This window comes from Myodes glareolus, chromosome 17 (assembly GCF_982192425.1).
Source record: "Myodes glareolus chromosome 17, mMyoGla1.1, whole genome shotgun sequence".
Classification (NCBI taxonomy): domain Eukaryota; kingdom Metazoa; phylum Chordata; class Mammalia; order Rodentia; family Cricetidae; genus Myodes; species Myodes glareolus.
This window is the reverse complement of record NC_142042.1, coordinates 62,140,084-62,152,120: the sequence shown is the minus strand read 5'-3', so window position 1 is coordinate 62,152,120 and position 12,037 is coordinate 62,140,084. Positions and strand designations below refer to the sequence as shown.

Genomic DNA, 12,037 nt, shown 5'->3' with positions numbered 1-12,037 from the left:
GACAAGACTTCAAACAGGAAGAAAGTATTTAATACAAAACAAAAATGCAAAACAAAGTACCAAAGTCACAGGACACAATCCCTTTGGTTCAGTGATCGCACCAGTATTTCACATTCCCAATGGCTACAGACATCATACCCTAAAGTGAAGTCAGACTGCCCCAAACCATCACATCCTACAGTTCATCAATATTGTTTGCAATTTAAATGGGGTAAGAACAGGGGGAAAAGGCTGGTTGAAAAAAAAGCGGGGAGAGGGAGAGACGACACATGCAGACCAGTCAGTGGGAGAGAGCTCGCTCCTGGGTCATGATGTATCCCTGTACATGCTACATGAGGCTAAGTCCCTTGGTACAATCACAAATAAACACACACAATCCAGTGATCCTGAGCACTCCCAGGGAAGACGAGGAAAAATACAAAGACGTAGAGGAGGAAAAGGGTGACAGAAAAAGGGGGCAGGTCACAGGATACATCTACTCCTAACCCTCATTTACAGACGGGGAAATGAGACCCACAGCAGTGAAATGTACACCAGAAGACCCACCCATGCTTCCTTTAACATGAGCAACACCAGAAAAGACAGACGAGAATCTGCCAGAGCCACTGAGGCAGGAGACGTCCATGGCCCAATCAAGTTCTGCCCTCCTAGCAAAAAAAAACAAAAAAAAAAATGCCCACAAGGTACCAACAGCCTTCCTGGGTGCTCCATGAAGCCAAGAACCTCTGATGCTCAGGGTCTCCTCAGGCTTCCTGTGACCCTGGGACAGAAGCAGACAAAGAAATAGGAAGTCCAGCCACATGTGCAAGATGACAGACAAGGCTGGCAGTGGTGGCACACGACTTTAATCCCAGTACTCGGGAGGCAGAGGCAGGCGAATCTCTGAATTTGAAGCCAGCCTGGTCTACATAGTGAGTTCCAGGTCAGGCTCCAAAGCTACACAAAGAAACCCTGTCTCAAAAAACAACAACAACAATAAAAAAAAAAACAAAACAAAAGAACACCCCCCCCCCAAAAAAAACCCCGAGAGACTAGTCAGGTATGGCTATACGTGACTACAATTCCACTCAGGAGGATTAGGAGTTCAAGACTCGCCTCAGACACATACAAAGTTCAAGGCCAGTCTGGGCTACACGAGTCTCTGTCTCAAAAAGAACTTTAAAAAAATGAAATGGAGAATTCATGAAGACATGAAGTTGGTTTCATGACCGATACGGCCTCTGCCCATGGCCTTCTGAAGACACGGAGATGGGGTCTACATTCCTTCAGTCCTGCTCTGCTAGGACAGTGGTCATATCACACCACACCCATCAAAATTCGAACAGAAAAATCAGTGCAGATTAAATAATAAAATAATCAAACTTGTCTGACTGGTAGATACCGGCTGGGAGAGGCAGGAAGCCATTCTTAGAGCAGCTGCTTCCTTCCCTCCCAGCTTCAGAACAGTACACCAGATCCTGGAGCAACAGACGCTGAAATGGTCAGACATCTCCAAACATGCACTTGAGGTGGGCAGCCACCTCCTCCACTCTCCCCACCCCTCCCAACAGTCATTTCTTTGCTGGGGAGACTCTGGCTGACTGGGACAGCGAGATCTGGCTGCACTTCTCAAAGACAGCCTCGGCTGACAGCTTAGGCAGCCCCTGATCCAGAGGGCACTCATCCACCAAGCTGTTCATGGGCGTGGGGGGCAGCGGAGGGTCCTCGTCATCCTGACTCAGTCCAGAAATCAGGGAGTTACCTGCCCTGTCCAGTTCCTTGTCCGCCTGCTCCCTGGAGGACATTCCCACTACCTCAGGCTGCCCTGGCGGCATCTTCCTTGAGTCAAAGTAGGCGGAGAGGGCGTCCTGGAGCACAGGCAGCAGTTTCTTGCGAGAGACCTGGGTGTTGCCTTGGAGGTAGGCCTGGAGGTCAGGGGAGCGGCTCGGGATCGGGGTCAGCCTCAAGGCTGGGGAGGTGGACTGTTCCAAGACTCCACAGATCTGCAGGGGACAAGAACAGGGCTGGTACTAAATGTGGCGCAGCAGAGAGCTGAGGTTTCTGACAGAGGGAAAAGGATTTTGTGTGTTTGCTGATATAGGGTCTCACCATGTAGCCCTGGCTGGCCTGAAACACACACAGATCCACCCACCTCTGCCATCTCAGTGCAGAGGTTACCCGTGTGCCAGCACCCCAAACTGAGGTGCCTGGGATCAAATCCAGGACTTCAAGCATCCAGCAAGCAAGCTGCAGATGATTTATATTCCCAGACCACCTCCCTTTTTCTTTTTTTCCTTCCTTCCTTCCTTCCTTTCTTTTTAAGCAGTAAGGTCTTAACACATACTGCTACCCCGGAACTTACTAAGTAGCCTAGGCTGGCCTTGAATGCATTGTAATGCCCCTGCCTCAGCTTCCCATGTGCTGATAATATAAGACACACAGCATGGCTGGAACATTTATTTAGATGACATATTTGAAATCAAAGTACACAGAGGTTTTCTCTCCCTGTCTCTCTCCCTCTCCCTCTCTGTCTCTCTCTCTCTCTCTCTCTGTGTCTCTCTCCCTGTTTCTCTCCCTCTCCCTCTCCCCCACTTTCTCCCTCTCTCTCTCTTCCTGTCTCTCTCCCTCTCTCTCGACAGGATTTCTTTATATAGCCCTGGCTGTCCTGGAACTCGCTCTGTAGACCAGGCTGGCCTCGAAGTCACAGAGATCTGCTTGCCTCTGCCTCCCGAGTGCTTGGATTAAAGGTGTCCACAAACCTCCCAACTCTCCCACCCCTGGCTCAGAGGTTTTCTTGAGTGAAATCATATGAATAATGGCAGAATCTGAAACAGATCCCAGGATCCCTGTGCTTAAGATAATGTGGGCTCCATGTATATATCCATGCTCAAGCGGGTTCCGTGTATATATCCATGCTTTCTCTTTAGCCAGGACAGGACTGGCACCCACAGAGATCTTAGGACTAAAGCTGAACAAACAGGACAAACTGAGGGTGCGGGACAGGCCAGACATGCTGCCAGTCTGGATGTTTACAAATATTTCATGATATTGGCACAGCGACTACATTCACTTATGGTAACTGATGTGTACATAGAATAAGTCACAGTTTATATGAGGCAAAACTGACATTGGAACTCAGGACTGTCACCAAAAGTAGTGTTCTACATGTCTTACCTAGGAAGGAGGAAGGGAGGAGATGGCAAAGTAGACAGTAAAAAGGATCCCATCTCCCAGCACAAAGAGCATGGGTAGCTACTGTCATCAGAATGGCGGAGGGGACTAGGCTCCGGAAGACGGAGGATACTTTCTTATAGCCAAAGGACCAGCCCTTAGCATGGTTGGTAAGAGTCACACGAGCATGGACTCTGCCTCAGAACGCACTTTACGCCGATGGCCACGGCAGACTGTGCAGTGATGACACGTACTTGAGTCATCGACTCTAGTCCTCTGGCTTAGCTCAAAGGGCGAGTGGGCAGGAACCCAAGACAGAAATCCCGACTACCTGATTACAGAACTTACTTCTCTCCATAGTGCCAGCTACCCTACACCAGGGGAGGAAACAAAGGAAAAGTGGCAGCGAAGGGCAGACACACCTCTCCTGGGTGCACAGAACTTCTAGCCGGACTGTTCTTAGCAAATTTACAGCACAGGCAACCCAGAGTCTTACGTCATTTTACAACAGTAACCAACAGAAAACAGAAAAGGTCAGGAAAGGGGCTGACCTGGTCTGGAGCACTTCTCTGGAGTGTGGCGTGCACGCACGCACACACACACACACACACAAACACACACACACACACACACACCTGGGCCACACCCTTCTGTCCATAAATTGTCAAGACAATGGAAAAAAAGAATTGATTTTCTTTTAGGTTTTTTTTTGTTTGTTTTGGAGACAAGGTTTCTCTGTGTAGCTATGGAGCTTGTTCTAGAATTCACTTTGTAGACCAGACTGGCCTCGAACTCAAGAGATCTGCCTGCCTCTTCCTCCTGAGAGCTGGGATTAAAGGGATGCACCACCGCCACCCAGCTTTTTTTTTTTTTTTATTGTGGTTGCTTGTTTTTGTTTTTGTTTGAGTGGTACTGGGGATCAAACCCAGGGCTTTGGCTAGGTGAGTACTCTATCACTGAGCTAAATCCTCAGCCTCTCCCTAAACTCTGAGAATACAGGCCTGGGTCATCATGCCCAGTTAAGAGCAAATTTTTAAGTCCAGGTTGACATTTCCTTATAACCAGAGTTTGCTTTAAACTCCTTGTAAGTAGGAATCGTTGTGTCTAGCTTTGGGAGTGCTTTTCTCAGTAACTGTTTGACTACGATTACTCTTTGTAGCTCATGTGGATAAAAACACGCAAGGGGCCTGGGTCCATGTCTATGAGATTCTGAGTAGCTGGGCATGGGGGCTCACATTCAGCACTGAGGAGGCTGAGGCAGGAAAATTGCTGTGAGTTCAAAGGCAGCCTGGGCTACAATGTGAGGACCAACAGACAAAGGTACCTGCTGCCCGGGCTGGTCTTCTGAATTTGATCCCCAGGACCTACAAGAGTAGGAGTGAACTAAATCCTGCAAGATGTCCTCTGACCCCCACATGTGTACACACACTACATACAGTAGGGGTTGGAGACTTCACTTGCACAATCATGAGGACAACTGGATTCCAGCATCCATGTTGGATGGCTATGTTACTCTCGCTCCACGGGATCTAAATACCTCTTCTAGCTTCCATGGGCATCCACACACACACATGAGCACATGCTCACATGGACACAAACACACAATAGTGAATAAAAATTATTCCAGGTGGTGGTGGCGCACGCCTTTAACCCCAGCACTCAGGAGGCAGAGGCAGGCGGATCTCTATGAGTTCGAGGCCAGGGTGGTCTACAGAGTGGGTTCCAGGACAGCCAGGATTGTTTCACAGAAAAACCCTATCTCAAATAAATAAATAAATAAATAAAAATAGAAATAAAACACACACCCTTCTATAAAGACACAGCCTGAGACAAGGTCTTACAGTACAGAGCTATAGAACACAAAGGCACACTCTGGTCACTAACCCTCTGATTGATGGAAGGAGACTTACTGTCATTCGAAGTGATGAGTGGGGACAGAAAACAGCTAATTGTCGTACTGGCTCATTGTGAGTGTTGAAAAAGATAGTCATGGCAACCAAGGCATCATAGCTGTGCTCATGGCAGAAAGCACTGAGATCTTCCAGGAGGTCCAGCCGCTGCAGAAAGGCCTAGAAAGATGAAACCGAGTAAGGGTTGCTTACAGCCAGACCACATCCTTGCTAACAAGCCCTCACAGAGGTCTGTGCATGTGATTCAATCGTGTGTACCACGAAAACGGTATGCAGCATTTCTGCTGGAGCTGTGACAGACGGGGAGAATGCAGGCTTCTGATTAAGACAGAATTGTTTTAAAAATTAGCTCTACTACAGTGCCTCTTAGGCATAAGATCAAGAAGTGATAATCATCCCACCTCCCGGGCCTAGGCTTCTTCAATAAAATAGGAAGACAGCATTTACAAACAACTGTTCTAAGGATGAAGCCTGAAGGTGACAGAGAAGGAAGGCATGAGCGGCGGCCAGATGCTAGTTAGAGTTTTTGCAAACTTGAAACAAGTTTGGGTCACCTGGGAAGAGAAAACCTCAAGAGAAAATGCCTCTCTTAGACCTGCCTGTAGACAAGCCTGTGGGGCATTTTCACACTAATGATTGACAGGGAAGGGCGTAGCTCACTGTGGGTGGTGCCAACCCTGGGCAGAAAGGCCTGCGTGGTATAAGAAGAAGCAGGCAGAGCAAGCCATGAAGACAGCTAGTCTGTCTCCAGGGTTCCGCCCTAGTTTCCCTTCAGGATGGTGATCCATCCTTGGCTCACTCTTTGCTAATCTATATCACCCAAATATTTTTCATGCAGCATTTTCTCTAATACATAATGCCGGGCTTTTCTCAATTCTTGGCCTTTCTTCAATTAGTATGCATGGATGATATATGCACATGTATATGCGTGTATATGTGCGTGCGCAGAGACCAGAGGAGGACATCAGGTGTGCTGCTCTATCACTCTTGCCATATTCCTGTCTCTTACTGAGGCTGGAGCCAGGCTGCTGGCCAGTAAGCCCCAGTGAGCCTCTGTCTCCTCCCTGCATGACACTGGAGTTGCTGGTGCCCGTGTGCCCACGCCAAGCTTTTGTGTGTCCTGGGGATCTGAGCTGGTGACTGAGCCTGAGGAGCTCCTGAGCCGTCGCTGCAGCCCCCATACATGGCCATTCTAAAGTGTCAATCTGTACAGTGGCCAGGCTCCGTGGCTACCCTTTCATGTTGTCATGATTCCACGTTAGGCTATATGCTATGGTTTTTCTTTTTTTAAAAGATTTATTTATCTATCATGGATACAGTGTTCTGCCTGCATGTATGCCTGCAGACCAGAAGAGGGCACCAAATATTACAGATGGTTGTGAGCCACCATGTGGTTGCTGGGAATTGAACCCAGGTCTTCTGGAAGAGCAGCCAGTGCTCTTAACCGCTGAGCCACCTCTCCAGCCCCTATACCATGGTTTCTTAAACTGTGTGTGTCATCCACATGGGACCTCATACCTGAAATAAATGAATGAGAGGCGTGAAAACTTAATCAAGTTTCAGTGGTAATGCATTTACCCAGCATGCTCTCAGCATTGGAAAACAAACCAACCCATGAGACTACTGTATAACAGGAACTGTAGTACTTTTTGTTTAGATTTATTTATTTTATGCATTTGGTCTGGGTGTATGTACTTGTACTATGTGTATACTTGGTAGTGTCCACAGAGGTCAGAAGAGAATGTCTGATTCCATGGAACTGTAATTTTTTTAAATTTATTTATTTTTATTTTATGTGCATTGGTGCTTTGCCTGCATATGTGTCTGTGTGAGGGTGTCAGATCTTGGAGTCACAGACAGGTATGAGCTGCCATGTCGGTGCTGGGATTTGAACCCATGTCCTCTGGATGAGTAGTCAGTGTTCTTAACCAGTAAGTCATCTCTCCAGCTCCAGAAACTGGAATTACAGATGGTTGTGAGCCTCCAAGTGCATGCTGGGAATCAAACTCAGGTCCTCTACAAAGAAACAAGTTCTTTTAACCACTGAGCCCTCTCTCCAGCCCTTGATTGTTGTTGTTACTGTTTTCAAATATTCATTTGATTTTTAAGTACAAATGTGTATGTGCACATGAATGCTGATGCCCTTGGAGACCAGAACCATCGAGGCTGGAATGAGGTAAGGCCAGAGTAAAGGACAGAGGTCAAATAAAGGCACAGGGAAGCCTTTAGATTGTGCAAGAAACACAATGAAAAAGAATAAAGCAAGGAGGGACTGGATGTGATCTCATTTATTATTTTATCTATTTACTTATTTAAGATAGGGTCCCACTATGTAACCCTGGCTGGCCTGTTTCCCAAGCACCAGGATTAAAAGCACTTGCCACCATACCTGGTATTCTAGTTAGGGTTACTATCACTGTAAGGAAACATCATGACCAAGAGTGGCTCAAGGAAGAAAGGGTTTATTTGGCTTATATTTCCACATCTTAGTCCATCACTGAAGGAAGTCAGGACAGGAACTAAAATGGGGCAGGAACCTGATGCAGAGGCCACGGAGGGGTGCTGCTTACCGGCTAACTCCACATGTTTTGTTCAGTCTGCTTTCTTATAGAACCAGGACTAACAGACCAATCAATCTCACATTGACCACTAATTAAGAAAATACCATATGGTCTTGCCTACAGCCCGATCTTACGGGGGATGTTTTGTCCACTGGTGTTCCTACCTCACAAATGATTATAGCTTGTATCAAGTTGACATAAAACTAGCCAAAACACCTAGCCTGAGATATATATTCTCAGGCCATATATACATACATTCTAAAATAAAAAAATTATGCATATATAAGTGTGTCTATGTGAGAGAAGATACTTACAGAGGCCAGACAGCATAGGAGTCTCTAGAACTTATAAATAGTTATAAACTGCCTGACATGGACTAAACCTTGGTCCTTTATAAGAGCAGTGATGGCTCTTACTTGTTGAGGATCATTCTACAGTTGGCTATGGTAACTCAAGACTGTAATCCTAGCTCTTAGAAGCAGGAATAATGTGTGATGTCCTTCTGTATGTGTTGCTTTTATTGGTTGATGAATAAAGCTGTTTCAGCCAATGGCTTAGCAGAATAAAGCCAGGCAGGAAATCCAAACAGAGATATATAGAGAGAGTAGGCAGAGTCAGGGAGACGCCATGTAGCTACAGAAGGAGAAAGACACCAAACCTTACTGGTGAACCACAGCCTCATGGCGACACAGATTAACAGAAATGGGTTAATTTAAGATATCAGAGCTAGCTAGAAACATGCCTGAGCCACCTCTGTCTACACAGGGGCAGGAAGCCTGTTCTGAATTCAATACCAGTCTAGACTACACAGTTCCATGCCAGCCTGTCTTGAAAACCACATGAACAGGGCCAAGGAGATGGCTCAGTGGGTAAAGGCACTTGCTGCCAACCTGAGTTCAACCCCTGGAATCTACACAGTAGAAGCAAAGAACTGACTCTTGCTTGTTGTCCTCTGACCTTCACACACTCTCACAAACACCAATACTGTTTTGTTTTGAAAAAGGGTCTCACTCTGTAGCCCTACCTGGCTTGAAAGTCAGAGATCTGCCTACCTCTGAGACTCCAGAGTGTAGAGGTTTAAGGCATGTGGCACCATGCCTGGCATAAATGTAATTTTAAAAATATTTTGAAAGGGCTGGAGATATGGCTCAGCTGTTAATGGCTAGAATATATATACACATTTATGTTTTAGATTACTTTATGTGTATGAGTGGTGTTTTGCCTACATTATATTAAGTGTACTATGTGTGTGTCTGGGGCCCATAGATGTCTGAAGAGAGCATAAGAGTCCCCGGAATTAAAGTTACAAATCATTGTAAACCACTATGGGTGCTGAGAACTTAACTCAAGTCCTCTGTAAAAGTGAACAAATGCCTTTAACCACTGAAACAACTCTCTAGCCCTGTTAAAATATTTTTTAAAAAAATACATATATAGGGCTGGAGAGATGGCTCAGAGGTTAAGAGCACTGACTGCTCTTCCAGAGGTCCAGAGTTCAATTCCCAGCAACCACATGGTAGCTCACAGCCATCTGTAATGAGATCTGGTGTCCTCTTCTGGCCAGAAAATATACAAACAGACAGAACACTGTATACATAATAAATAAATAAATCCTTAAAAAATACATATATACAAAATCACTGATTATATGGAAAATGTTTTGTAGGGATGCAAAACTGAGGTGGGTGCAGAGAAACCAGTACCCAGGCTATTACAGCAGCACAGTGAGGGGTGATGGGCTGTGGAGAATCCCAGAGGACACTGAGACAAGTGGAGAGGTACCAAGGTAGCCCACAGTGGGCAGGAATGAAGGGCAAAGTCTCATGGATGAAAAACGATGTTCCCTTCACGTTCACACTGGCGGTTGGCTCTTACCTCCAAATCCATGTAGATTGCACTGATGGTCACCTTGGTGCCTTGTCTGTAAATGGTCTTCTGATCTTTTCTGAGCATCTGCTCAGTTGTCAGGCCTAGAAAATAGACGGGAAATTAGGAGTCAGAGAGGGGATGTGACCCAACACCACAAAGGGGAAGACAAGGAAAATGGGAAAGTAGTTTCCCCTAGGGCCAATGAACAGGAGCAATAAGTGAAGATGTAATTATATAAGGAACCACTTGACTAATCAGGTCACAGGCTGGAGAGATGGCTCAGCAGTTAAGAGCAAATATCCAGAGGGCCAGGGTTCAATTCCCAGCACCCACATGGCAGTTCAAAACTGAGTAACTGTAGTTCCAGGGGATCTGATGCCCTCTCCTCTATCTTCTGAGGGTACCAGACATGCACACAGTGCACAGACACACAGGCAGGCAAACATCCATACATAAAAAATAAAAAACTTAAAAGATGGTAACAATCAGGTAACAATCAGGTCAGAAGAGTTGAATGGTCACCTTTAGAGTCAGGGACTTTGTAGAAGGGGCAAAGAAGAGGCGGTTTACTGGGTGTGGTGTACACACCTGTTATCCCAGGGCTATGGAGGAAAAGGCAGGAGGATCACGAGTTTGAGACTAGCTAGGTCTATACTGTGAGTTTCAGGTTAGCTAGGGCTACACAGTGAGACCACGTCATTAAAACAAACACAACACCTCGAAAACAAGCAAACGAAAACCCAGAACCAACACAAGCGAGCTTTACCTCTTCCCAGCCTCCTCCCGCCCCCCCTACTCTTTATGGATTAGTTTTGCTGGGGGTCACAGCTGGGCCCTTGTGCATGCTGGGCAGGGCCTGCTCTTTGGCTACGTCCTCAGCCCTGGGGTTTTCTTTCTTTCTGTGTTCTTTTAACTTCCTAAAAGTACGTTGTCACATTTCTGCTTCTTTCTTTTGCTTTTCTTACGCCAACAGGTAGATTATGGGAGTTGTTGGTTCTCTTTGTCCTTTGGACATACACTGAATTGTTTTCTTCTTTCTCCAGTCACACGGCTCCTGCTCTGATAGCTTACCCCCATATATGTTACTTATGGCCTACATTCTCAGATTAGACTGGGACTCTACAATTTTTTTATTCTTTGAGAATTTCATATAATATGTTGATCATAGTTACCCTCCCAGTATCCCCAGGCCCACCTGCCTTCCTGACCACCTACTTCCTTCTTTTCCCTTTTCATATCCATCAAGTCCCATTTGGGCTATGCATATAGCCTTAGGACTAAATTTATTTATATATTTGTCTGTTTGTTTATTTATTTGTGATTTTTCAAGACATAGTTTTCTGTGTGTAGCCCTGGCTGTCCTGAAACTTACTCTGTAGACCAAGCTGGTCTCGAACTCACAGAGATCCACCTGCCTCCATCTCTTAAGTGCCACTTCTCAGCTAGTCTTGGATTTTTTAAAAATCCCTTTTATTTTATTTTTTTTTCAAGACAGGGTTTTCTATGTAGCTTTCACTTTTTGAGATAGGGTCTCCTTATATAAACCATGCTGTCCGTCAACTCATTAAGTAGCGCGCGCAGGTTGCCCTGAATTTTCTGTATTCCCACCTTGGCTTCACCAATGCTGGGAGGATAGCACGGGCTACCATCCCCAGCTCTTTTCATCTCTTCCAAACTCAGGACGGAATGACCTAACAGATGACTGATCGTTCATGAGCAGCCATGGATGCCCCTTACTTCTCTCTGGTGTGCAGAGTAAACCATTGTAACGCTCTGACATCGTTCTGACACCCTTCCAGATGCGATGTTCAAAGCTTGCCCACTGACTTTCTCATGTGGGAAATCCATCATACCCGAGATGTCAAACTTTGCCTTTTGCAGAGAATCAAAGATGTCCTTTCTCTGGGGAAGATCTGGGAAGAGGGCCTCCAGCTCCTCTACATATTTGCTGTCCTTTAGAGTTGCCTTTCCAATTTTTGCATCCATGTTGACACAGTCCAGAATGATGGTACCTATGAAGGGATATGGAGGAACAGAGTCCCGTGAGTGAGCCCTCCACTCACAACCACTGGCACGCACAGAATTCCAAACCCAGTGGACACAATCTAGAGAGTACAGCCAGGGCAAACCATGAGGACAAGCAATACACTTGGACTGACCGTGTCCTAAGTGAGAACTCCCAGCATGAAGCACAATGAAGAACATGGGAAGGGGACAGGAAGCCTGCGCCTGGAGAGATGCTCAGTGGCGAAGAGCACTGGTTCCTCTTACAGACGACCCAGGTTTGAGTCCCAGAACCAACACGGCAGTTTACAACTGACACTCCAGGCTCAGGAGCTCTGAAGCCCTCTTCTGGCCTCCTTAGGCATCAGGCATGCACATTATGCAGATATATATGCAGACAAATCACACAAACATATAAAAGTAAATAAATAAAATAAAAAGAAGCCTGGGCGGGCTGGAGAGATGGCTCAGTGGTTAAGAGCATTGCCTGCTCGTCCAAAGGTCCTGAGTTCAATTTCCAGCAACCACATGGTGGCTCACAAC

The 12,037-nt window shown here is 46.2% G+C and overlaps 1 protein-coding gene across 2 annotated transcripts in view; it reads right to left on the bottom strand.

Annotated features, from left to right (window-relative positions):
• Positions 1-8: 8 nt before the first annotated feature.
• The window catches only part of Prune1 (prune exopolyphosphatase 1), a 31,749-nt gene continuing 19,720 nt past the window's right edge, over positions 9-12,037 (bottom strand). For both annotated transcript variants that reach the window (XM_048427835.3, XM_048427836.3), the window contains 4 exons: positions 11,344-11,502; positions 9,497-9,591; positions 5,061-5,219; positions 9-1,982 (listed from right to left, as the gene is read on the bottom strand). In XM_048427835.3, the coding sequence (XP_048283792.1) occupies positions 1,551-1,982; positions 5,061-5,219; positions 9,497-9,591; positions 11,344-11,502 (845 nt within the window). In that variant the 3' untranslated portion in view covers positions 9-1,550. The remainder of the gene's footprint in view (positions 1,983-5,060; positions 5,220-9,496; positions 9,592-11,343; positions 11,503-12,037) is intronic.